Here is a 1,413-nt window from a genome sequence, read left to right on the forward strand (position 1 = left end):
TAAATTTCCCATTACTTTATCTTCTCTTCCCTTGTACTCTTTGGCAATCTCCACTTTATCCCAAGGTAGAAGCTGATGTCCAAAATTAAAATGACACCTTATGTCACTTTTTCCCCCAAATAAGGGACACCAAAGTATTTTTCCTGATGAATACCCTAGTATGACCCACGGTAAGAGGAAACTGAAATGGGAGCACGCAGAGCTCAAAAACTTCCTCCAGCCTCCTCACATTGCCTGTAACTCTGCTTCTGTGGGTGGTAAAGCAGATTTAGTTCTGGTCTGGGTTACATGGTCTGGGTTACATCCTCACTAAGGGCTCTCTCCAGACTGGCAGGCAGGGAGCAGATCAATCTCTCTTGGAGGTCTTGGCCCACAAAGACATAGAGCATTGGGTTGAGGTAGCCGGTGAAGACGACCAGGGAGCTTGTTGGATTAACAAAGACATGAAGAATTTTGTACTTACCCTCCAAGAGTATCTCTTTGAACCAGACTGTGCAACCAGTTGAAAGGGGAACCAACAGAAAAAGAAGGAAGCCACAACAGCAGTAAGGGACGGCTAGATTAAATCACACTTCTTTTGTGTATCTTGGCAGCAATGAGCCCATAGCACATAGCAATGATGGGCATTGGCATGCTGAAGCCAATGATAAACCAGATGAATCCTCTGGCCGTGAATATAGATACAGTCAACTTTGTCCTCTCTTCAGTACTGTTGCCCCAGGGTGCAAAGTTGAAACTACAGTAAATATTCACTGTTCTATCACTTACTGTAGTCAAGAAGATGAAAGCTGGCAAGATGAGGATTAGGGCAAGAATCCATGGTCCGATAATCACTTTTGTAGCCAGACTTACAGTACGGTGGTTCTGGGCCCAGACTGGACGCAGGACACAAATATAGTGGTTCAGGGCAATGCAAGCAATGAGGAAGACACTCCCAAATAGGTTTATGTCCACCACAATGTGAATCGCCTTGCGTAGGAACGAGCCAGAAGGCCACTGTTCTCTCATGGCCTTTGAGACAATGAGGAATGGTAGGGTGGCAGTGAAGGAGAAGTCAGCTAAGGCAAGGTTCAGGTAACAAATGGTGCTTACTATGCGTGCCATCTGGAATCCAGCCATCCAGATCAAAAGCCCATTGCCCAAGATGCCAAGGACAGAAGTGATCCCAAGCACCACAGTGACAGAATCCACAGAATCATGTAGCCAACAGACTCTTGGGGCATCTCTTCAGGTCCATCCATAGGGTTGGAGATGTTGCTTTCCATCTTGCCCACACCTGAAACATTTCAACAGTTGCCAGGTCTCATCTGTGGAACCATCTTAACAACATCCCTATTCATGGTCATCAACCTCCACTAAGCTCCCACTCCAACCAGGACACCCGCTTTCCTGAAACTTGTGGCCAGTCATACG

General features: G+C 46.4%; 1 protein-coding gene across 1 annotated transcript; it reads right to left on the reverse strand.

Moving 5' to 3' along the window:
- Positions 1-225: 225 nt before the first annotated feature.
- FPR2 (formyl peptide receptor 2) lies at positions 226-1,265 on the reverse strand. Its single transcript, XM_004828412.3, is given in 5 exon segments — positions 226-285; positions 288-496; positions 499-546; positions 549-1,175; positions 1,178-1,265. Coding segments are annotated over 5 exon segments (1,032 nt in total).
- Positions 1,266-1,413: the final 148 nt, after the last annotated feature.

Source organism: Mustela putorius, unplaced genomic scaffold (genome assembly GCF_011764305.1).
Source record: "Mustela putorius furo isolate JIRA1106 unplaced genomic scaffold, ASM1176430v1.1 tig00000196_pilon_pilon_pilon, whole genome shotgun sequence".
NCBI classification, from domain to species: domain Eukaryota; kingdom Metazoa; phylum Chordata; class Mammalia; order Carnivora; family Mustelidae; genus Mustela; species Mustela putorius.